This window comes from Pseudophryne corroboree, chromosome 11 (assembly GCF_028390025.1).
Source record: "Pseudophryne corroboree isolate aPseCor3 chromosome 11, aPseCor3.hap2, whole genome shotgun sequence".
Taxonomy (NCBI): Eukaryota; Metazoa; Chordata; class Amphibia; order Anura; family Myobatrachidae; genus Pseudophryne; species Pseudophryne corroboree.
Window position 1 is genome coordinate 93834330 of NC_086454.1, and position 22007 is coordinate 93856336.

General features: G+C 46.7%; 1 protein-coding gene across 1 annotated transcript in view; it reads left to right on the top strand.

Annotated features, from left to right (window-relative positions):
* NADSYN1 (NAD synthetase 1) overlaps positions 1 to 21560 on the top strand; it is a 95693-nt gene extending 74133 nt beyond the window's left edge. Inside the window, exons 13-20 of the mRNA XM_063944174.1 lie at positions 299 to 467; positions 2195 to 2330; positions 3269 to 3375; positions 4602 to 4733; positions 4829 to 4898; positions 11969 to 12094; positions 19822 to 19998; positions 21372 to 21560. Of these exons, the coding sequence (XP_063800244.1) occupies positions 299 to 467; positions 2195 to 2330; positions 3269 to 3375; positions 4602 to 4733; positions 4829 to 4898; positions 11969 to 12094; positions 19822 to 19998; positions 21372 to 21425 (971 nt within the window). The 3' untranslated portion in view covers positions 21426 to 21560. The remainder of the gene's footprint in view (positions 1 to 298; positions 468 to 2194; positions 2331 to 3268; positions 3376 to 4601; positions 4734 to 4828; positions 4899 to 11968; positions 12095 to 19821; positions 19999 to 21371) is intronic.
* Positions 21561 to 22007: the final 447 nt, after the last annotated feature.

Here is a 22007-nt window from a genome sequence, read left to right on the forward strand (position 1 = left end):
TCTTTTTCCACTTTTTTTTAAGTCTCCTAAAATGACCCAAATATAAACTTATAACCATTTTTATGTACCCCGATTTTAATGAGAGCACTTATTTTGCTGGGGGGAAAAAGCCTTTATTATAAAAAATTTTAATGCCTATAAAAGCCATTTGACTCAATTTAAGTCCCCCAAATCTATTTAATAATATGACCTCTATACTGTTATCCTGTGTTAGTTTGGCATTTTTGGGGGTACAGGCCGATTTCCCCCATTTTCACCTACACTTTTGCAGTTGTATACATATTTTATGTTTGGGTAGATGAAGAAGTGCTGAACGACGTGCGCCAGGTAGTCGCCGAAGAATCCTACACGCCCGTGGTTCCCCGGGAACTCTGCCATCGCCTTCTGACTACTTGTTACATAGCTACTGAGAATTCCTCTTCCGAAACCCGGGAGCGAGCCAGGATGCTGTCAGAGCAGATAGGCAGGTAAGCAGAATAGGAGTGTAGATCAGGGAAAGAAATTGGGAGTTTAAGGATTTCAAATTATTGACATGATATTAAAGTGTAACTATCGAATAATTTGCCTATCTTCCTCAGAAATGTTTGTGCCATAATTCTTTCATGAGCGAGAGTGTCGCGTTATTGTCTAAAGTAATCCATATCCTAAAAGTCATTTTCATACACGGAAAATCCAAATGGTTCTCAATCCTGATGTTAGACTTCTCCATCAGTGCATGTTTTCTGGCTTTCCTCTCAGGAGCACAGACGAGTGTATCAAATTGGGCAGGCCAGTGATTAATACACCTGTACTTTAGCAGAAGATCCATAAAGCATGGAGGCTTGGTGTGACCTCTGAACAAGCCTGACAACCATTGGGCTTGTGCTTAGATTGTACAGATAGGCCCTAGAGGCAAGCGATAACATCACTGTTCAGTTTGGACTTTTTAAGGTATTACCAGAAAAAGATATTGTCCCTTACTTGTGTACAGGTAATACAAAATAAATCTGACCTGCTTTATCTTAGCCAGAATATAAGGTACACGCTCTGGTCCTTGTACTCCATGAACACTACAAAGTTGTCATTCACTTTCTGCCTGCTCAGTTACAGAATCTTCTCCCTACTGATACCCCTTTCACACCGCACAAATAACCCGGTATTAACACGGTATATTCCGAGTTGATCGCTAGCTGCTTTCGTTCGCAGCGCAGCGGTTAGGCAAAAAAACTGCATTTCTGCGTATGCAGTGCAATGCGCATGCGCGTCGTACTCTTACAACGAACGATGTAGTTTCACACAAGGACTAGCGAAGCTTTTCAGTCGCACTGCTGACCGCAGAGTGATTGACAGGAAGTGGGTATTTCTGGGTGTCAGCTGACTGTTTTAAGGGAGTGAGTGGAAAAATGCAGGCGTGGCTGGCGAAACGTAGGCGTGGCTGGTGAAACGTAGGCGTGGCTGGCCGAACGCAGGGCGTGTTCGTGACGTCAAAACAGGAGCTGAATAGTCTGAAGAGATCGCAAGCTAGGAGTACTTCTGGAGCTACTCTGAAGCTGCACAAAATTATTTTGTAGCCGCTCTGCGATCCTTTCGTTCGCAATTCTGCAAAGCTAAGATACACTCCCAGAGTGCGGCGGCTTAGCGTTTGCACTGCTGCTAAAAACTGCTAGCGAGCGATCAACTCGAAATGACCCCCACTGTGTGGTGTGAAAGGGCCCATGGTGCCTATTCAATCCAGGAATAAAGCAGTGTTATTCCCGGGTTGAATACCGGGTCAGTGGCAGTGTGAACGGGTTTCTGGGTCGATGGGACCCGTTCACTACATAGGGAGAGGCGGCGCAAAGATGAGCTCATCTCCCATCGCCGCCCCCGATGCCTGCTCCCCCCTCCTCCCCCCCCCCCCCCCCCCCCATCCCGCTGCTATGGCAAACCGACCCAGAGGGCCTTGTTAGGGTCAAATGCCGGGTCCCTCCCGGTAAGAACCCGTTTCCAATTACCAGGTGGGACATGTGAAAGGGCTATAATATAGCAAATGGCTGCAAAAGAGAGAGCGAATGAAAGAGTATGATTTACTTGTTTGGTTAGGTATAAATACTTCAGGTATTTCATGCTCAATGTTCAGCTAAGTAATACGAAACCTGTGACATATATTGCTATTCTAGTTGCATTAAACCATTTATCTTGAGATTTTATTCAGTATTGTGCATCTTTATTGTAGTTATCACCTGACCCCGAACATTGATATGGCTGTTAAGGCTGTTGTTGCCATATTTACTACGGTGACTGGTAAAGTGCCTCAGTTTCGTGCTCATGGGGGATGTGGCCGAGAGAATCTGGCCCTTCAGAACGTGCAGGTAATCTCCACTGTAGGCCCTAATACTAAGGGGTGGGTTTTCAAATGTGGAGATTGTTGCCCATTGCAACCGGATTCTACTTATCATTTCTCTAGCACCTTCTAGAAGATAACAGCTAGAATCTGAGTGGTTGCTATGGGCAACAGCTACAATTTTGAAAACCCTAAATATTTCCCTAAGTGTAAAATGCAACCGGAACTGAGAACTTACTTATCAGCTAAAGTGCGGATGCTAAAGGCCTGATGCAGGGGTGCAACGCATTGCTCATGTCGGATGTGGCGGAGCGATTCCTTTCCGCTGCGCTTCCATCTAAGTCGCACATGTTTCCTGACTGTGTCTGTAGCAGCATTTGTATAAAGTCACAGGGGGGTATTCAATTAAGTGCCGTTTTTTGGACTGGTTGAAAAAAACGGCACTAATTCGACAGAGGGTATTCAATTGCGGGCATTTTCTCACTTTTTTAATCCATTTTAGCCAGTGAAAACGCCTGCAAATTCGCCAAAACACGTGTATCGGCGGCAAATTCGCTGATACACGTGTTTGTCGCCAGTGCCAGATTTTTTGACCAGTTGAAAAAACGTCACGGGCATTGTATAGGTCGAATGTAAATTCGACCTATAAAGGGGTGAAAAGTGCAGTTTTTTCCGACTTGTTGAAAAAACGGCACAAATTGAATACCCCCCACAGTCGGGCAACCGCCAATAGATGAAGCTGCAGGAGCTTCTGCATCCACCTCTGACTCAGGCCATAAATGAGGTTGAATGTTTAAGGAACACAAATAACAGAGAGATTCACAAATACAATTTATTTTTTCATGCATTTACAATAAAAAAATTAGAAGACATACTTCACGTAACATTACTTTAAAATAAAATGTATATATGCATGCAGATTTCATTATAAATGAAAACATATATTTCTGTCACATGTCTCTTCAGGCTCGAATACGCATGGTGATTTCCTACTTGTTTGCCCAGCTAAGTCTTTGGACGCGGGGCTTGCCAGGGGGACTTCTGGTTCTTGGTTCAGCTAACGTGGATGAGAGGTTCTATGATACTACGTACTTTTAGTAAATTAAATGAACCGTCGGCTGACCAGATAGATTATTAGAAGAGAGTGGGGTTAGATCCATAGGTTATTGGTGGTTCCAGTGTAGTTTGGTTGCACCATGTTCACAATGCCCTTCATGGTTAACGAATTAGGGATATCAATAGCTCCAAGTGAATGTGTAGGTTGCCTTCTAATAAATATTGTCTGAGCCACAAAAAATGGCTGCCACAATAAATGGCTGCCCCCACGTAGCCTGCCGAAGAACATTAATGGAACGGAGACCTACGTCTTCTTTACTGGACTTGGCAGCCAGCAAAAATAAGTGTTTTCTAGAGAACACTTTGTGCTTTTGTATCTGATAATGACACGTACAATTATATGACCAGGCATGTAGAGATACAAGGTGAGGGGAGCAATGTGAAAAGGAGGCATAACCCAAGATAGCGCCGTCTTGCTCCCTCAGCACACATACCCTAGTATTGAGGCCGGCTGATGTCTTGGTGGCCCTTTATATATCTTTATATGTAGTTGCAGATCACACTCCTTTTAGTTATCCATGCACGCAAGATGCACTCACACATACATAGCTATATCACATAAGAGTATGCATAGATATAGCACTCTGAGGTATTAGTTATACTCATAGTTTTCATCTGAGCAGAGATAAGGTAAGATGGCTGCCACTGCTGTGGGGTCTATTTCACAAAGGGCGTACCATACCTCAAGGAGATACTGCTGACGATAAGATTTGCTGGGTGCAAAGCATGGTGAAGCCTGTGGAACAATTATCATTTTTTTCAAACTAAACTATATTTTTCAGGGATATTTTTTTTATAACCTTAATAATTATTTAACAATTTATTTCTGTACTTTTGCCCACTAAGTGGAACTGAGGGGCTAATTGTGGGCCTTCAGTTCTTCCACACGTGTGTGAACCCACTAGCCAGATGAGACATGCGCTTATCTCCAGAGACTGCCCCGGTAAGGAGCAGCATGGTATCGCTCAGCTGGTGGCCATATTGCACTGCTTACTTGCAGCAAGAGATTTTCTATTGCCGTAATAAACTAGGCCACATCCCTAACGACAGACCAAATCCAGCATAAAGTGCTCTATGGCATTTTGTTTAAAAAAAAAAAAAAAGTGCAAATAAATGGTGTAAATGTTATTTGGGTTTTTTTTTATCTGCAATATTGTGATAATTGTTTTTTTGTTTTTTAAAGTCTTCGAGGTTACCTGACCAAGTACGACTGCTCCAGTGCTGATGTAAACCCTATTGGTGGAATCAGTAAAACAGACCTAAGAGGTTTCATACAGTTCTCAATTGATAAATTCCAGCTTGATGCACTGACAAGGTGCGTGGTAGCCACAGTTCATCAACTTTCTGAAGCTCATCTGGTGGTAAAGACCTAACAAGCTTCTGCTAAGTCTAATTCTGTCTATATTGCAGCATATTATCCGCCCCACCTACCGCAGAACTGGAGCCACTCACAGATGGACAAGTGTCGCAGACAGATGAGGTAGAATAACTGGAATTAATGATTTCCCTAATTATAATGAATGCTCAAAACTGTTAATCCCCTTAGTCCCCGAGTCCATATTAGGCTGCTGATGTTCATGTTTTGGTCTTGCAAAAGCCATGTCTAAGTAAAGCACTTATGATCTAGATGTTCAAAAACTATTTTTACTGGCAGTAATGGAGACCCATCTGGCAAATGCCTGTCTGTACCGAGGGACTTAGTGGGGGACCCGTCCAGACGATATATAGAGAGGTATGGCCTCAGGTACCCGGTTACCAGAACATCGGCCCTGGGGGATCTCTCACCACAGCCGTATGGTGGGCAGGAGCCTCATAACCTGCCGCCAGCCCCTAGCAGAGCTGAAGTTATGAAGACGGGTTCCGAATAGCAGGATCCCCGGTTCACAAGACGGCAAAGCATCGATCAGGCACACTGCTCTAATAGAGAGAGCTACTGTGCCTGATTAGGCTGTGTGTAGATTCTGCTGCAGGCGTGCCATAGCAGAGGGGCGGAGCTTATAGAGCGGGACAGCTGCCGCCATTTTAGCCGCGTGTACAGAGTGCAGCAGCGGCTACAGGGATGCCAGAGCCAGCGCTGACCTCACAAGACTCATGGGACTGTGGTATACAGTGGGGGTTAGTTGTGGGGGAACAAGTTAAACTTGGGGTTGCTATTAAGTGACTCCGGAATCGCTACTGCCTGTCTATATTATATACCGCTTATATATGCAGAGTGTGCTGGTTTCTCTCACTCTGTGTTTTCTCCTGTTAGCTGTTTGGTTTACTACTCCTAGCAGGGGAGGACTGTACTTTTTCATGTGTGTGTGTGTGTGTGTGTCATCTACAGTAAGTGTACTGAATCTGAGGCACAATCTGGTAGCAGGTCACAAGAACCGGCACCAGTGTGGCTCTCCATTTTAACAGGTGTAATCACAGATATTTCCTCAGAACTGGCTGCTGACAGTCATGACAGATAAGCTCTTAGACAGTCTGTGGAGGATTTGGTCTCTAAAAAGGGGGGGAGTAAATCTTCTACTCATCCGCCCAAACTAATGTCCCAAAAACACGTTACCACAGGTTCTTACAGTCGGATGACTCGGGAGGACATGCCAGATATAGAGGATGGGGATTTAGAATGTTTGGAGGAGGGAATTGGGGACACTGATAGTCCTTCTGAAGAGGTTGAGTCACTCCATTTATGCAATATGTGAGGCTCTGGAAATACCTGAAAAAGAAGACACTCAGGTGGAACCTGCATATTTTAGTAAACCACAAAAGTCTAGTGTTCCATTTCCTGTGTCTTCTGAACTAAATGCCCAATTTAAGGAAGCTTGGTTGCATCCTGATAAAAAATTCCAGATTCCTAAAAGGTTTTTGTCTTCTTCTTTGTTTTTGTTTTCCTCCTGAAGACAGGAAGCTTTGGGAAAATCCACCCACGGTGGACCCTTCAGTTTTCCGTCACTCAAAAAAGATTGTGCTACCGCCCCGGGAGCTACCTCTTTAAAGGACTCCTCAGACCGTAAGATTCAAGCAACACTACAAACTATGTATACCGCTGCAAGAGCGGTCCTGCGTCTTGTCATTGTTGGCTGCTGGGTTTCTAAGGCCATGAAAACTTGTCTGAGAACCTCATAACAGGTATCCAGGAGGGACGTTCCCCCGGAGAACTGGTTACTTTAGCACAGCACATGCAGGAATCAGCATCTTATTTATGTGAGACTACCAGGGAAGTTGGTCTAATTAATTCCAGGTTGTCAGCCATGTCAATATCCTCCCGCAGAGCCTTATGGCTTCGTCAGTGGACTGCAGATGCTGAGTCAAAAAGAGGAGTGAAAGGTTTACCCTTTACTGGTGAGGCTTTATTTGGGGAGGAATTGGATAAGTGGATTACAAAGGCTGCTGCTGGTAAATCTACGTATCTCCCGTCAGTTGCACCGCCACCAAGACTTACTTATTCTGGTCCGTCTTTTCATTCCTTTCATTTTACTAGGTTTAGAGGCAGAGCCAGAGGTGCCTCAAACGCAGTACGTGGATCCAGAGGCCACGGCCGTAATGCAGCAGTTGCCAGTCAGCATGAGCAGAATAGTGCTTCCGCTGTCGCAAAGCCTACAGCATGACGCTCTCCTTCTGTGCCTGGGGGATCTCAAGGTAGGAGAACATCTCAAACATTTCAGTCAGGTTTGGAAAGAATCCTGCCATGATGCCTGGGTCAAGGAACTGATCTCCCATGGCTACAAAATTGAATTCGAACTGACCCCACCTCACAGGTTTTTCACTTCAGGTTTACCAGTTTTATCAGAAAAGCTGTTAACCCTGAAGGAGGCCATCAACAGACCTCTGCTTGCAGAAGTTATTATCCCGGGTTCCTGTTCATCAGAGTAACAAAGGCTACTGCTCAAACCTGTTTGTAGTACCAAAACCACATGGTTCGGTCAGACCCATTCTGAACCTGAATTCCCTTAATCCATATCTCAGGACTTTCAGATTCAAGATGGAGTCTCTGCGATCTGTCATCACAGGTCTGGAGGAAGGGGAATTCCTAGTATCCTTGGCTATATAGGATGCCTACCTCCACAGTCCCAAATGGCCGCCTCATCAGTCATTCGTAAGGTTTGCACTCAAGGAAGAACACTATCAATTCCAAGCTTTGCCTTTCGGTCCTTCGTCGGCACCAAGGGTGTTTGCAAAGGTCATGGTGGAGATGATGCTGCTGCACTGTATGCAAGGCGTGAACATTGGGGGTCATTCCGACCCGATCGCACGCTGCTCTTCTTCGCAGCCGTGCGATCGGGTCGGAACTGCGCATGGCAGTCATCGTTGCCTAGCGATCGCCTCTGAGACAGAGGCGGTCGCTAGCTGAGAGGGGGCTGAACGGCGGCGTTTAGCCCACCATTTAGGGGGAGTGGTCCACCCAACGCAGGCAAGGCCGGTCCGTTGGGGGGGGGGGGGGGCCGCGGCGGCTGCGTGATGTGTCACGTAGCCGCTGCGGCCAGTGGGAGCGAAGAGTAACTCCTGGCCAGCCGCAGGAGCTGCGCTGGCTGGGAGTTACTCCTCAAATACAAAGGCATCGCCTCTGTGCGATGCTTTTGTATTTGTGCGGGGGGGCCGGCACTGACATGCGGGGTGGACTAGCCCTGTGCTGGGCGTCCCCCCGCATGTCTGAGTTTACGATCATAGCTGTGCTTAACTTAGCACAGCTACGATCAACTCGGAATGACCCCTATAGTTCCATACCTGGATGACTTGCTCATAAAGGCACCTTCACAGCATCGCTCTCACAAAACAACTTCTGACTCATCATGGCTGGACTCTTAATCTCCAGAAGTTCCACTTAGAACCTACTTAGAGACTTCAGTTTCTGGGTATGATTCTGGAAACGGTTTCTCAGAAGGTGTTCCTCCCACTAGACAAAGCCGCGCCGGGTCTCAATCCATCTGTGTATCCGTCTGCTAGGAAAGATGGTTGTGTCCTACGAAGCAATACAGTACGGCCAATTTCATGCACGAACCGTCCAGCTGGATCTGTTAGAGCAATGGTCAGGTTTGCATCTCCACGTGCACCACCTGGTCCGTCTGTCACCACAAACAAGGATATCCCTTCTGTTGTGGTTACAGACCTACCATCTCGTGGAGGGTCGAGTCTTCGGAACACACACTTGGACGTTGTTAACCACGGATGCGAGTCTCCGGGGCTGGGATGCAGTGACCCAGGGGGCTCAGTTTCAGGGGAAGTGGTTGCCACACGAAACCATACTCCCCATAAACATCTTGGTACTAAGAGTGATTTACAATGCCCTTCTACAGGCTTTCCACCTGTTAAAAAATCACGCCTTTCAAGTACAATCAGACAATGTCACGGCGGTGGCCTACATCAATCGACAAGGTGGAACCAAAAGCTGTGCGGCTATGAGAGAGGTCACCAAGATCTTGGCGGAAAGACATGCCACAGCACTGTCGGCCATATTCATTCCGGGAGTGGACAACTAGGAGGCAGATCTCCTCAGCCGGCAAGATCTCCACGCGGGAGAATGGGGTCTACACCCACAGGTCTTCCGTCAGATAGTATCCTGATGGGGTTGTCCTCAGATAGATCTGATGGCATCCCGACACAACACGTAGCTTCAGTGTTACTGCTCAAGGACAAGGGACCCACAGGCGTCGGCTGTGGACGTGTTGACAACACCCTGGACCTTTCGGACGGTCTATCTGTGCCCTCCATTCCCTTTACTACACAAATCTTTAAAAAGAATAAAGAGGGAGAGGGTTCAGGCGATTTTAATCGCCCCAGATTGGACGCAGCGGGCCTGGTACGCAGATCTCTTCTCCCTGTTGGTAGACGACCCCTAGCCATTGCCGCTGAGAGAAGATTTTCTTCAGCAAGGCCCATTCGTCTATCCAAACTTACAGCTTACAGTTTGACGGTTTGGAAGTTGAGAGGGAGATTCTAGCCAGGAAGGGCATTCCAGGGGCTGTAATCCCAACTATGCTCCATGCTAGGAAAGATGTCACATCACGGCGCTACCATCGGATATAGAAGATGTATGTTTCCTGGTGTGATAGTCATCGTTATCCGCCAGTGTTTTTTAAATTGGGTCGTTTCTTACGCTTCCTCCAATTGGGTGCAGATGTTGGATTGCGTTTGGGCTCTCTATTTTTTTTTTCAAATATTTATTTATTCATGCGTCACTTCACAATACAATCAAAACAGCAGTACACAACGATGTGAATTGTACATTACAATCGTTTAGAACATTGACATACTGTTCATATACAGTATCATTTTCCGCGTTTGGGCACTCTTAAGTTCCAAGTGTCTGCCTTGTCTGCCTTTTTCCAAAAAAGGTTGGCCTTGATCCCAGAGGTTCAGACCTTTCTCAAGGGCATGCTCCACTTGCAACCTCCTTTTGTACCTCCTATGGCCCCTTGGGATCTCCAATTGGTGTTGGAGATCCTCCAATCTTTCTGGTTTGAACCATTGCACCTGGCGGAGACCAAGTATTTGACTTGGAAGACTGTCACCTTGATGGCTCTCACTTCTGTGCGGCGATTCTCGGAATTGGGGGCTTTGTCTTGCAAGCCTCCTTATCTGGTGTTTCACGAAGATTGGGCGGAACTCAGGACTCGTAGGTTGTTGTTGCCTAAGGTTGTCTCAGCCTTTCACATAAATCAACCTATTGTAGTTCCGGTTGTTACCAATTCTTCCACGCCTCGCAGTTTGTATGTGGTGCGAGCGTTGCGCATTTATGTCAACCAAATAGCTCGTACCCGGAAGTCAGATGCTCTTTTTGTTTTGTATGAGGCCACCAAGATTGGGTGTCCTGCTTTGAATCAAACCATTGCGCATTGGATAAAACTCACTATCCAACAGGCTTATTCATTTACGGCCTTACCTTTGCCACAGTCTGTTACCACCCATTCCACCAGGTGAGTTCTTCCTGGACGGCTGCTCGGGAAGTCTCGGCCTTGCAGTTGTGTATGGCTGCTACCTGGTCCGGTACCAACACCTTTGTGAAATTCTATGGTTTTGATACCTTGGTGTCGGCGGACGCTCAGTTTGGTCGTTTGGTATTGCAGGGATCTCAGCACATTCCCCACTGTAATTCACCATCCCAGTATCCCCTATGGATGCTAAAGAAAACGGGATCTTGGTACTTACCGGTAATTCCTTTTCTCGAAGTCCATAGGGGATACTGGGCGCCCACCTCTGTGCTTCATTTTCTGCATATTGTTTGGGTTGTTATGCATCAGCGTATGCATGTTGCTTTCGCTGTTTATCTGTTCTACTTGTTCGGTTGTGTTGCTCGGTTTATCCTGTTCTTCTGTTCTGTTTTCCTCCTCTTGAGGTATGTTCCGTCTCCTTCGGGCACAGTTTTCTAGACTGGTCTGATGGGAAGGGGCATAGAGGGGAGGAGCCAGCGCAAGTGCATCGGCTCCTATGGACCCATCTATACCCCACTGTAATTCGCCATCGCAGTATCCCCTATGGACTTCGAGAAAAGGATTTACCGGTAAGTACCAAAATCTCGTTTTGAATGCCGACGCCAGCATCCAGAATAGGTGCACCATCCCAGCGCCGGAATACGACAGCCGGAATCCCGAACGAGGAAAGACCGCGCGGCAAGGCAGGTAAGCCACAATGAGGGGGGGGTGTTTAGGTTTAGGCTGCGTGGGGGAGGGTTAGGGTTAGGCTGCGTCCTCGGGGGTTACGATTAGGCTACAGGGAGGGGGGGTTAGGTTTAGGCAGCGGGGACAGTGCGTTAGGTTTAGGCACCTACGAGGGGAGGTTAGGGTTAGACACCAAAGAGGGAGGTTAGGGTTAGGCTGCGGGGAGGGAGGGTTGGGGAGAGGGGAGAACGCCCCTTACTCACCCCGGATGGCTTCGTACACATTGGGATCTCGGCATCGGTATTTTGAGTGGCGGGATCCCATGCGCCGGTAAATCATACTGCTCCCCTTTGCACTTGAGGCCTGATTCTAATCTTTAATGTATTGCACAGACGCAGGGAAGAGGCTGTGCAATAATGTACAAAGAAAATACAATTGCAGCAGAAGGTGACTTAGACACCTCCTGCATCCGTCTGTGAGATATGACTGCTGCATACTAGAGATGTGCGGTTCGGTTCTCCCGAAATCTGAATCCACTCGAATATTGTGGAACCGAACCTATGACCCGGTTCGAATCTCCCAAGGAGATCTGGGGCGGGATGTAATGGAGACTGAGATCGCCGGATGGGCGGGATGCCAGCCGATCTGACTTTTTTTATTTTCCCCCTTTAAAAGCTGGCGATCTCAGTCTCCATTACATCCTACCCTTGATCCGAACTGAGTCCAAGTTTGGATCTTCCCGCGGTTCGGAATTCGGATTTTAAATCAGAATTTCGGTTTTTGTTTGCAAAAATTACATGATTTTAGCTGTTTTGATATATACCCAGCGCGCCCGTATGTAAAGGGGACTTAATCATTCAGATAATATAAGCATCAAATCACAGCAAAAATACCTAGAAAACACTGTCCGATATCCACGTGGGCCGCTAGATAATGTTTTTATTGTCTCTCAATTCTGCCCCTGCAGCATGATATGGGTATGACGTATGATGAGCTGTCTGTATATGGGAAACTGAGGAAAATCGTGAAAACTGGGCCGTACAGCATGTTCTGCAAACTCCTGCTCATGTGGAGGGGAATCTCGCCAAGACAGGTAGATCAGATCTATACTGACATTCATTCTCGATACTTGCTCTCGCTGGCCTGCAGGCCAGATGTAGCACTCCAAACTGCTGTTGTGGCTTTCATGTACCCAGAAATACTGTTATACTGTAGTATACTAACGTATAATGGAATTAATTCATGCTTGTACGCAGACTGCGGATAGGCAGTGATCGCACTGCAGATATGTCAAGGTGCTTTTGTGATCGCACTAAGATTTTTATCTTAGCGTGATTGACAGGAGGGGACCGTTTGGGGCTGGTGACAGGGAGTGGCACCATAGACGCATGTGCATCATGGACAATTTCGGGGCATGTGTCTGCCGCCAGATGGGATCATGTACGTGGAGACAGATGATGCCAGCGTCGATACTTTCGTAGCCAGCCTGCAAGACCATAGGGCAACCCAGCAGTCATTGTTCCTTGTTCTTGCGTATAGTCTGCATACGCAGTTGCGAATGAGTATGTGATGGCTCCGGTGAGCGTCTGTCATCTTTTCTAGGCGGTAGCTTCACTTGCTAAGATTTGCAGTTCCGAAGGCTAAAAAATTGCAGTTGCAAACAAACATGAATTAGGCCCAGTGTCATTAAACAGATACGTGGCCCACCTTCAGAAAAACATGGAGTCATTTCTAAAAACATAGTGACATAGTTAATGAGGTTGAAAAAAAGACAAATTGTCCATCAAGTTCAACCTGTATTCTAATTCTTACACTATTCTGTATGTAACTATAGTATAACTATAATGACCCAGAGGAAGTTTTTTTATTTCAAGACTTACTAACAACTGTAATTCGTGCTGTATCTAAAATACATTCATTTTAAATGCTATATTCTTGGAAATCTTTATCAGTTAGAAATTTATCTAGCCTATATTTAAACTTATTGACTGAGTCCACCATTACTACCTTCTCTGGCAGAGAATTCTAGATCCTTACTGCCCTTACTGTGAAGTTGGGTACGAAATTTTCTCTCCTCTAACCTCAGAGGGTGTCCACTTGTCTTGTGTAGAGATTTTTTCAATAAACAAATCACCTGTTAGCTCCATGTATTGTCCCTTTATATATTGGTAAATATTAATAATGTCTCTTCTTAGACGCCTTTTTTCAAGTGTAAACATATCTAACCTAGTAAGCCTTTCCTCATAATCCAGCGCCTCTAACCCCTTTATCAATTTCGTAGCTCGCCTCTGAACCCTATCAAGTTCCAGGATATCTATTTTTAGAGTGAGGTGCCAGAATTGTACACAGTATTCAAGATGTGGCCGTACCAATGATGTAAACAGTGGCAGGATTACACTCATCCCTTGTCATGTAAATCCCTTTTAGATTGTAAGCTCTCAGGGGCAGGACCCTCTTCCCTCATGTGCTTTTCTCTTCCTCACTTGCACAAACTCTACCCCCACCCTCACCGCCCACAATGGCACCAAACAAAAGTTCAAAAGGTTGAAAACAAAAGGTTCATCAGGAGACACCGCTTTTGTTGTTATTATGACAGCACATGCAGCAATGTTTTATATAGCGTGTATCCCATAGGCTGCAGTGTTTTGTATGGTATGTCTTACGCCTTTCTTGTCTTGTTTTATTTTGCATTGATGTACTTTGTAAGACGCTGCATAATCCTTGTGGCACCATATAAATAAAGGATAATAATAATATGGGGTGCAGTGATGGTAATGTATAGGAGCCCGTGTGTAGGGGGCAGAGAGGTGTTGCCTTCTTTCTCTGACGTCCTAAGTGGATGCTGGGACTCCGTAAGGACCATGCGGAATAGCGGCTCCGCAGGAGACTGGGCACAACTAAAAGAAAGCTTTTGGTCTAACTGGTGTGCACTGGCTCCTCCCTCTATGACCCTCCTCCAGACCTCAGTTAGAATCTTGTGCCCGGCTGAGCTGGATGCACACTAGGGGCTCTCCTGAGCTCCTAGAAAAGAAAGTATATTTTAGGTTTTTTATTTTCAGTGATATCTGCTGGCAACAGACTCACTGCTACGAGGGACTAAGGGGAGAAGAAGCGAACCTACCTGATTGGAGATAGTTTGGGCTTCTTAGGCTACTGGACACCATTAGCTCCAGAGGGATCGAACACAGGACCCGACCTCGATCGCTCGGTCCCGGAGCCGCGCCGCCGTCCCCCTTACAGAAGCATGAAGATGGTCCTGAAAATCGGCGGCAGAAGACTTCGGTCTTCAACAAGGTACTGCACAGCACTGCAGCTGTGCGCCATTGCTCCTCATGCACACCTCACACTCCGGTCACTGATGGGTGCAGGGCGCTGGGGGGGGGGGGGCGCCCTGAGCAGCAATATTCATACCTTGGCTGGCAAAAAATCACAATATATAGTCCCAGAGGCTATATATGTGATGAATACCCCTGCCAGAATCCATAAAAAAGCGGGAGAAAAGTCAGCCGAAAAAGGGGCGGGGCTATCTCCCTCAGCACACTGGCGCCATTTTTCCCTCACAGCTCCGCTGGAAGGATCGCTCCCTGGCTCTCCCCTGCAGTTTCAAGCACAAAAGGGTAAAAAAGAGAGGGGGGCACTAAATTTAGGCGCAGCAATATATATATATAAGCAGCTATAAGGGAAAACACTCAGTTATAGTGTTAATCCCTGTGTTATATAGCGCTCTGGTGTGTGCTGGCATACTCTCTCTCTGTCTCCCCAAAGGGCTTTGTGGGGTCCTGTCCTCTGTCAGAGCATTCCCTGTGTGTGTGCGGTGTGTCGGTACGGCTGTGTCGACATGTTTGATGAGGAGGCTTACGTGGAGGCGGAGCAGATGACGATAAATGTGATGTCACCCCCTGCGGGGTCGACACCTGAGTGGATGGTTATGTGGAAGGAATTACGCGACAGTGTCGACTCCTTACATAAAAGGTTTGACGACATACCAAATATGGGACAGCCGGCTTCTCAGCCTGTGCCTGCCCAGGCGTCTCAAAAGCCATCAGGGGCTCTAAAACGCCCGCTACCTCAGATGGCAGACACAGATGTCGACACGGATACTGACTCCAGTGTCGACGACGATGAGACTAATGTAACTTCCAATAGGGCCACACGTTACATGATTGAGGCAATGAAAAATGTGTTGCATATTTCTGATGTTACCCCAGGTACCACAAAAAAGGGTATTATGTTTGGAGAGAAAAAACTACCAGTAGTTTTTCCTCCATCTGAGGAATTAAATGAAGTGTGTGAAGAAGCGTGGGCTTCCCCCGATAAGAAACTGGTAATTTCTAAAAGGTTACTAATGACGTACCCTTTCCCGCCAGAGGATAGGTCACGTTGTGAAACATCCCCTAGGGTGGATAAAGCGCTCACACGCTTGTCAAAGAAGGTGGCACTACCGTCTCCGGATACGGCCGCCCTAAAGGAACCTGTTGATAGAAAGCAGGAGGCTATCCTGAAGTCTGTATATATACACACAGGTATTATACTGAGACCAGCTATTGCTTCAGCATGGATGTGCAGTGCTGCAGCTGCGTGGTCAGATTCCCTGTCGGAAAATATTGATACCCTAGACAGGGACACTATATTGCTAACCGTAGAGCATATTAAAGACGCAGTCTTATACATGAGAGATGCACAGAGGGATATTTGCCGGCTGGCATCTAAAATAAGTGCAATGTCCATTTCTGCCAGGAGAGGGTTATGGACTCGGCAGTGGACAGGTGATGCAGATTCTAAAAGGCACATGGAAGTTTTGCCTTATAAGGGTGAGGAGTTGTTCGGGGATGGTCTCTCGGACCTCGTTTCCACAGCAACAGCTGGGAAGTCTACATTTTTACCCCATGTTCCCTCACAGCCAAAGAAAGCACCGTATTATCAGGTACAGTCCTTTCGGCCCCATAAGGGCAAGCAGGTTAAAGGCGCGTCCTTTCTGCCCAGAGGCAGAGGTAGAGGGAAAAAGCTGCAGCATACAGCCAGTTCCCAGGAGCAAAAGTCCTCCCCCGCTTCCTCCAAGTCCACCGCATGACGCTGGGTCTCCACAGGCGGAGCCAGGTACGGTGGGGGCCCGTCTCAAAAACTTCAGCAATCAGTGGGCTCGCTCACGGGTGGATCCCTGGATCCTTCAAGTAGTATCTCAGGGGTACAAGCTGGAATTCGAGACGTCTCCCCCCCGCCGTTTCCTCAAATCTGCCTTGCCAACAACTCCCTCAGGCAGGGAGGCAGTGCTAGAGGCAATTCACAAGCTGTATTCCCAGCAGGTGATAGTCAAGGTGCCCCTACTTCAACAAGGACGGGGTTACTATTCCACAATGTTTGTGGTACCGAAACCGGACGGTTCGGTGAGACCCATTTTAAATTTGAAATCCTTGAACACATATATAAAAAAAATTCAAGTTCAAGATGGAATCGCTCAGGGCGGTTATTGCAAGCCTGGACGAGGGGGATTACGTGGTATCTCTGAACATCAAGGATGCTTACCTGCATGTCCCCATTTACCATCCTCACCAGGAGTACCTCAGATTTGTGGTACAGGATTGTCATTACCAATTCCAGACGTTGCCGTTTGGTCTATCCACGGCTCCGAGGGTATTTACCAAGGTAATGGCCGAAATGATGATACTCCTTCGAAAGAAGGGAGTTTTAATTATCCCGTACTTGGACGATCTCCTGATAAAGGCGAGGTCCAGGGAGCAGTTGTTGGTCGGGGTAGCACTATCTGGGGAGGTGCTACAACAGCACGGCTGGATTCTAAATATTCCAAAGTCACAGCTGGTCCCTACGACACGTCTACTGTTCCTGGGGATGGTTCTAGACACAGAACAGAAAAAAGTGTTTCTCCCGGAGGAGAAGGCCAAGGAGCTGTCTTCTCTAGTCAGAGGCCTCCTAAAACCAAAACAGGTGTCGGTGCATCGCTGCACGCGGATCCTGGGAAAGATGGTAGCTTCCTACAAAGCAATTCCATTCGGCAGGTTCCATGCAAGAACCTTTCAGTGGGACCTGTTGGACAAGTGGTCCAGATCGCATCTTCAGATGCATCGGCTGATAACCCTGTCTCCAAGGACCAGTGTGTCTCTGCTGTGGTGGCTGCAAAGTGCTCATCTTCAAGAGGGCCGCAGATTCGGCATACAGGACTGGGTCCTGGTGACCACGGATGCCAGCCTTCGAGGCTGGGGGGCAGTCACACAGGGAAGAAACTTCCAAGTACTATGGTCAAGTCAGGAGACTTCCCTACACATAAATATTCTGGAACTGAGGGCCATTTTCAATGCCCTAAGTCAGGCAAAACCCCTGCTTCAAAACCAGCCGGTACTGATCCAGTCAGACAACATCACGGCAGTCGCCCATGTAAACCGACAGGGCGGCACAAGAAGCAGGACGGCGATGGCAGAAGCCACAAGGATTCTCCGATGGGCGGAAAATCACGTGTTAGCACTGTCAGCAGTGTTCATTCCGGGAGTGGACAACTGGGAAGCAGACTTCCTCAGCAGACACGACCTCCACCCGGGAGAGTGGGGACTTCATCCGGAAGTCTTCCAACTGATTGTAAACCATTGGGAAAAGCCACAGGTGGACATGTAGGCGTCCCGCCTAAACAAAAAGCTAGAAAGATATTGCGCCAGGTCGAGAGACCCTCAGGCGATAGCTGTGGACGCTCTAGTGACACCGTGGGTGTACCGGTCGGTTTATGTGTTCCCTCCTCTTCCTCTCATACCAAAGGTACTGAGGATAATAAGGAGAAGAGGAGTAAGAACTATACTCTTTGTACCGGATTGGCCAAGAAGAGCTTGGTACCCGGAACTTCAAGAAATGATCTCAGAGGACCCATGGCCTCTGCCGCTCAGACAGGACCTGCTGCAGCAGGGGCCCTGTCTGTTCCAAGACTTACCGCGGCTGCGTTTGACGGCATGGCGGTTGAACACCGGATCCTGAAGGAAAAGGGCATTCCGGAGGAAGTCATTCCTACGCTGATTAAAGCTAGGAAAGAAGTGACCGCAAACCATTATCACCGCATTTGGCGAAAATATGTTGCGTGGTGTGAGGCCAGGAAGGACTCAACGGAGGAATTTCAGCTGGGCCGTTTTCTGCACTTCCTACAGTCAGGGGTGACTATGGGCCTCAAATTGGGTTCCATTAAGGTCCAGATTTTGGCTCTATCGATTTTCTTCCAGAGAGAACTGGCTTCACTACCTGAAGTTCAGACTTTTGTTAAGGGAGTGCTGCATATTCAGCCCCCTTTTGTGCCTCCAGTGGCACCTTGGGATCTCAACGTGGTGTTGGATTTCCTAAAGTCACATTGGTTTGAGCCACTTAAAACCGTGGAATTGAAATATCTCACGTGGAAAGTGGTCATGTTGTTGGCCTTGGCCTCGGCCAGGCGTGTATCAGAATTGGCGGCTTTGTCATGTAAAAGCTCTTATCTGATTTTCCATATGGATAGGGCAGAATTGAGGACTCGTCCCCAGTTTCTCCCTAAGGTGGTATCAGCTTTTCATCTGAACCAACCTATCGTGGTGCCTGCGGCTACAAAAGACTTGGAGGCTTCCAAGTTGTTGGACGTAGTCAGGGCCCTGAAAATTTATGTTTCCAGAACAACTGGAGTCAGAAAGACTGACTCGCTATTTATCCTGTATGCGCCCAACAAGTTGGGTGCACCTGCTTCAAAGCAGACTATTGCTCGCTGGATCTGTAGTACGATTCAGCTTGCACATTCTGCGGCTGGACTGCCGCATTCTAAATCAGTGAAAGCCCATTCCACGAGGAAGGTGGGCTCTTCTTGGGCGGCTGCCCGAGGGGTCTCGGCTTTACAACTTTGCCGAGCAGCTACTTGGTCGGGGTCAAACACATTTGCTAAATTCTACAAGTTTGACACCCTGGCTGAGGAGGACCTAGAGTTTGCCCATTCGGTGCTGCAGAGTCATCCGCACTCTCCCGCCCGTTTGGGAGCTTTGGTATAATCCCCATGGTCCTTACGGAGTCCCAGCATCCACTGAGGACGTCAGAGAAAATAAGAATTTACTCACCGGTAATTCTATTTCTCGTAGTCCGTAGTGGATGCTGGGCGCCCATCCCAAGTGCGGATTGTCTGCAATACTTGTATATAGTTATTGTTTAACTAAAGGGTTATTGTTTGGAGCCATCTGTTGAGAGGCTCAGTTGTTATCATACTGTTAACTGGGTATTGTATCACAAGTTATACGGTGTGATTGGTGTGGCTGGTATGAGTCTTACCCGGGATTCCAAATCCTTTCCTTATTGTGTCAGCTCTTCCGGGCACAGTATCCTAACTGAGGTCTGGAGGAGGGGCATAGAGGGAGGAGCCAGTGCACACCAGTTAGACCAAAAGCTTTCTTTTAGTTGTGCCCAGTCTCCTGCGGAGCCGCTATTCCCCATGGTCCTTATGGAGTCCCAGCATCCACTACGGACTACGAGAAATAGAATTACCGGTTAGTAAATTCTTATTTTCACCGGATACTCCAATACTCAGTGGTTATTACGTTATCGGATGTACTTTCTGGAATGCTTTGGACTTATTCCAGATTCAGAGTTTTGCTTTAGTTTGTAGCTCCATGCATACTTGAAAGAGCTCTGAACATTTCCCGTATAATCCCCCACTATCATCAAGAGTCCCAGAATCACTGCAATACACTACTTCTATTTTGTTTCAATTACTGGTTTTTGTATCCCGTGTTTCTGCGGGAGAGAGTCTGTAGCTGTGATTTTATAAAGCACCTGATTGGTTAAGTCAGCGGAGTGCATCTGTCCGTTTTATTGCAGGTTGCTGAGAAGGTGAAGCACTTCTTCCGGATGTACTCCATCAATAGGCACAAAATGACCACACTGACACCAGCTTACCACGCAGAGAGCTACAGCCCCGACGATAACCGATTTGACTTACGCCCGTTCCTATATAACGCATCTTGGACGTGGCAGTTCCGCTGCATTGATGAACAAGTAGGTATCCCCTAATTGGCAGAGTATTTGCAGAATTCTAGGAATGAAAACAGCAATTTAAATCTTGCACGTGAATATAATGGAGCAGTGTAAGATGATGCATGTCAGTGTACCGGCTTTTTGGATATTAAATCTTGGCATTTTAAAGATGCCCATAAGCTCCTTTCTGGCACGGGTTGGGTTACCGGCTGTCGGGATCCCGGCGGTCAACATACCAACGTCAGAATGCCAGCAGGGAGGAGAGTGCAACGAATCCCCTTGCGGGCATGCTGCGCACGCCACGCTGCGGGCTTGGTGGTTCGCTGCGCTCATCACAGGTTCTATTCCCACTCTATGGGCGTAGTGGACACCCACGAGTAGGAATAGCCCTGGGCCCCCTACCGGCATTCTGGTGGTCAGGATCCCGGTGCCGGTAACATGACTACATCCCTCTGGCACATTACCCGCAACAACAAATCCTCCTTTCTACAACTATCCACTAAAGCTTCTGCCATGTATGAAATAGAAATGACAGATTAAACTCCAAAGTTAAACTCTATGCGTAGGGTATAGTCAACCGTAGCGGCCTACTGTTCTCTGTCATTTTCTGGGCCTTCCTCCCTGGCCACCACTGTGTGACGTCTGACCGGGTATGGGTCATTAGGTCGACCACACTTAGGTCGACAGTCATTAGGTGGACCACTATTGGTTGACATTAGTTTTTTTATTTATTTTTTTGCTGTTGTTTTCTTCGTAAAGTGACGGGGAGCCCCAATTAATGCACCGTGTCCCCTCGCTTTGCTCCGCTATGGCTGCGCTCAGCACAGGTTACTATTCCCAGTCGTAGTCCACATGGATCGTAAGTATGAAAATGTAAAAAAATTTGATAAACGCATGTCGACCTTTTTACATGTCGACCTAGCACATGTCGACCAATAGTGGTCGATCTAATGACTGTTGACCTAAGTGTGGTCGACCTAATAACTGTATCCCCATCTGACCCCATCACCTGCTCCAAAGCTTCACCGGTACTGTGTTGTACACCCTGACTGTCATTTAAGTGTGATAATCTTTTTACAATACAATGCGATTTTGGGACAAGTAGAAAAATAATGGCTTAGTAGTGAATAGGTTACATTATAAATTTAGTTTGTTTCATGACTATCAAATATAGGTAAAGCCAGGCAACTGGAATGTTATTATTCATATAATAACAACTCCAGACAAATACAACATGGAAACAAAGGGTGTGTTGTTTTTTTTTGTTGTTTTTTGGGTTGAATTATTTTTTGAGTAATAAATAAATAATTGCACAAAATTCTTCCCAAAATAATTGTAAGGGTATAACTGAATTTTTTGTTTAAATGTTTATTGTTTCGTATTCCTTGTTTCAGCTGTCCTATCTGGAGGAGAGTAAGAAAGGAGACGTTTCTGAAGAGGTAGATTGAGCAGCGGCGCCATTAATACTTCTGTTACCAGCAATTCGTTAATTTTATGAAATACATTTTATTGATTATACGAAAACACAGTTCTCACTTCTGCAGATCTGTATATATCTAGCAAAATAAAAATATGAATGATCAGTTCCTGTTTTTGTCCAAACATTCAAGCTTGCAGCCCATGGTCAGGGATCCGCTGTCCCGCACTAACATCGTTCTTAGAATCCGAGAAGATTACAGTTTGTGGGTCCCTTCCAACAATTGTCAAGATGGCACAAATGTGTCCTCTCACATCTTAGCACTGTTCCCTATAAGTCACGTTACAGATAATGCGCAAGTGCCGTGTGACTCTGCACTTTTTTTTTTTTGCTTTTTTTTTTAGAGAAAATGCATTTTAGTCGCAATGTAATGTAATAGGACGCACAAGCAGAGCCTGCTGAATAAAATGATATACAGCATGCCTATATACTGCGACTGTATTTGCATACAAAATGCTATAATGAGTGATGCTAGGGAGCGCTTAAATGATGTGTTTCTGTAATATTAATAAATATTTATATATTAAATGGTATGTGGTAAAAATAAATAGTC